We start from the raw sequence: 3,301 nt of genomic DNA on the forward strand, positions 1-3,301 counted from the left end.
TTTGCACCCAATTGTGCCCCACTTTTTCCTTATTAATTTGTGTCAAGAATATAAGTGTTTGGATGATGTATTAAACAAAGCTACATACCTGAATATGTAACCGTTCATTTTCTTCTATCTTTTTTTGAAGATCTTCACCAAAGACATTTTTCTGTTCTTGACTCAACTGAGATATGGAGTCACCACTTTTCTAATCAAAATAAAATATGCTTGTTTGCTAAAGGCACTTTTCACATCATTATTTGCATGGATTTTTACAATAAAATAATTAGTTTAAGAATTCTAATGTGGGAAAATTCTTAACTATTTGTATTACGACATTTATAGAATATTCTAGAAAACCAGCTTGCTACCTACCTTGTTCTTCTTGCCTTTAGATTCATTTAATGCAAGTTCATCTTGAAGGAGCTCTACCCTCTTGGCCAACTGCTGATTTCGAAAAGTCAAACTATCCATTTCCTGTTGCAGCTTCCTGAGTGATTGGTCTTTCATTTTCATTTGTTCCTGTATTAAGATCAAATGTTTCCTCACACTGAGTTCTACCATGGATTGATTTTAACAATTTCTTGTCATATCCAATGTCTTGAAAACACCATAGAGAATCATGGTGTTTTATCTAAGATTACTAAAGCCAATTAAGTCGGGGTCCCCAACTCCCGGTCCGTGGACCGGTACCAGGCCGCGGCACGCCAGCAACCAGTTCACACAAAGCCCCATCCATGGGATGCAGGAAGCACATAAAACCACACACTCTATGGTGCGCGGAAAAACCTTTCTCCACAAACTGGTCCCTGGTGCTAAGTGATGTACTCATCATTACTGTGTGGAACTAAAGTATCAAAATAATGTTTATTTGATAGATATAAAATATATTCATTGCACAGATGGCTGCCTTTCTTTTTTAAAAACCCAATGTGATTTATAAAGGAATGTCTCCCTAATGTTGTCCCCATAACAACAATTCTATGAGGCAGATTGAAATAAATGAGCATGACTGGTCTGTAAACTCTTCATCAAATATGGATTTGAATCTTGGACTTCTTGCTTAAGGCTAATACTACACTACACTGACACTCTTACTACTGATACTTTGGTGGGAGTTTTAAAAAATAAACTTTCAATAGGTTTCATGTATCAACTGAAAACAAACGTAAGATCAACAAATGAAAATGGTGCTTCTATATGGAAATTTAAGAGAAGATTTGAGCACTGTTTTGACTGCTGTCAATTCTGTGACAGACTTTCAAAACACCAAAATGTGATTTTTGCCCTTCCCAATGTAAATGACGGTTAACAATTCTCTCTCATGGATTAGCTTTCACTATAAACCTATTCTGCTACAAGTAGTCAAGAGGTCTTACACAAACAGATTTCACAAAGATTAAACTAAAACTCTGATACAATTTATTTTTAAGCTGAAAGAATATTTCACACATTATATACCAGCTAATTCAGAATCGTGGCCAGCCCTATTGAGAAATGTTTTTTTTAATCAAGCTATTATTCACTTCAGTATTTTTAAGCTATACCTTTACAGCTGCTGAGTTTGCTTGTTCATCCATAACACCCTTTTTCAATACTTGATTCTGAGCTCGAAGCTGCAAAACAGAGTGAGAAATGATTAACTCAACTATGAAGCAATATGGTCTTCGACATCCTTTAGGAAAATATTAAACACTTTTGGAAAAATACAGATACCCAAGACAGGCAAAAATATTCCAAAACAAATTTAAGCTTTGGAAACTTTAATTATCAGTATAAATGTTTCAGAGCTAAGATGAACCAGAACTTCTGCACAAAAATATTTTGGGTCTGTAATACTGTATACCTATAGCTACAAAATATCTGAGAATAATCTTTATGAAGAATTGAATAGCATTGGTCCAAAGAGGGTCTCAGTAAAGAAGCAATGTTGAAGTAAAAGGATTCCAATCAGAGTTCTTGAAATATAACACAAGGAGCAATGATTAATCAATATGAGCATGTACATTCTTTTAATGTTATATTTATAGCCCATCTTTATTTTTTACAACTTAAGATGGTTAAAGTATAAAGCTCTTACCTTCAATTTCCCCCCCCCCCAAAAAAAACCACCATGTGAAGTGGGTTGGGCTGAGAGAGACTATGACTGGCACAGAGTCACCAAGCCAGCTTTCCAGAGAGGACCAGAATTTATGGTCTCACCAACTTTTATCCTTAATCACTACACCAAGCAAGCTCACAATATAAGAGACTGGATAAAAATCTTAATTAAAAAAATTCACATATTAACGTTTACATTAATATTGTACCCTCAATAAAATGCTATATTTCTTTGTAATTTTAACACAAGTTAGTTGCTGGCTTTCTTACAGTACAGTATTAACACTCTTCACATCTTTCTTTCCTAATTCCCCCTCATGCTCATGTGAGCAGCAGGTTATATATACGATCCCAGCCTTCCCTAAACGGGAATGAAGGTGGGATGCTGGAGCTGAGGGCAGAAAGGCTGAAGCAAACAAGAAATCCTCAGGCTAGAATTTTTCACACCAGTTGCTACCTCCATTGATTTAAACATCAGGGAGTGAATGCATGCAAACCAATTCGGTAAAGAGCCGCGTTTCCTTCCTCCACTTAAACAAGAGGCAGAGGAGACAAAGATATGCCAGCTCAGAATTTCAAACAGAAGGAGAATGGCACCAAGTCTTTCTCGACACCTAGAAACGATAAGAGGGGACACTGTGGGGGCTGAAACCAATGGCGGCGGGCCGGCACTTTTCAGGGTCTCGGTACTCAGGGTCTCGGTTGGCACGTGCCAGTACCTTGGAATATTCCTGCGCTAGTTTCTGGTACTTCCCTTGCAGCTCGGTCGCTGCCGCCATGACGCACCCGGTGTACGAGAAGCCGCTACCCGGAAAGCGCCCCTTCTTCTGCTCCAACCATTGTGAGAAACGTACTTCCGGGTGTGGGCGGAGCGAACGTCAAGCATCACCCACCCCGACCCCGCCTAGCACAGTTCGGCAGTCCACCATCTTAAGCAGCTTTTAGCTCAGGAGCTGATCTGACTTAGCGCGAAGGGGCGGGAACTGAAAATGGCCCCACCCCGTTTTTGCAGGAAAGGAAACGGGGACGACGGACGGAAGGTGGGGAGGGGTGAGATGCGCGAATGCGGGCTAGTTGCGCCTTACAATGGCGGTCGACGGAGGTGCTTCTCTGTTTTGGCCAGTTTTAAGGCGGTTCCCTGCTGTCTAGTTTAGCATTTTTGTGGCAGTCGCCGGTTTGTTTTTTTCAAACAACAAAAAAAGGATTAAGTTCTTGTGTA

The 3,301-nt window shown here is 39.6% G+C and overlaps 1 protein-coding gene across 1 annotated transcript in view; it reads right to left on the reverse strand.

Moving 5' to 3' along the window:
- Positions 1-2,927, reverse strand: part of PPP1R21 (protein phosphatase 1 regulatory subunit 21) — a 25,187-nt gene extending 22,260 nt beyond the window's left edge. Inside the window, exons 1-4 of the mRNA XM_015818973.1 lie at positions 2,802-2,927; positions 1,530-1,598; positions 358-504; positions 89-190 (exon numbers count right to left, since the gene is read on the reverse strand). Of these exons, the coding sequence (XP_015674459.1) occupies positions 89-190; positions 358-504; positions 1,530-1,598; positions 2,802-2,861 (378 nt within the window). The 5' untranslated portion in view covers positions 2,862-2,927. The remainder of the gene's footprint in view (positions 1-88; positions 191-357; positions 505-1,529; positions 1,599-2,801) is intronic.
- Positions 2,928-3,301: the final 374 nt, after the last annotated feature.

The sequence above is a fragment of the Protobothrops mucrosquamatus genome, unplaced genomic scaffold (genome assembly GCF_001527695.2).
Source record: "Protobothrops mucrosquamatus isolate PMUCROS unplaced genomic scaffold, P.Mucros_1.0 scaffold835, whole genome shotgun sequence".
Classification (NCBI taxonomy): domain Eukaryota; kingdom Metazoa; phylum Chordata; class Lepidosauria; order Squamata; family Viperidae; genus Protobothrops; species Protobothrops mucrosquamatus.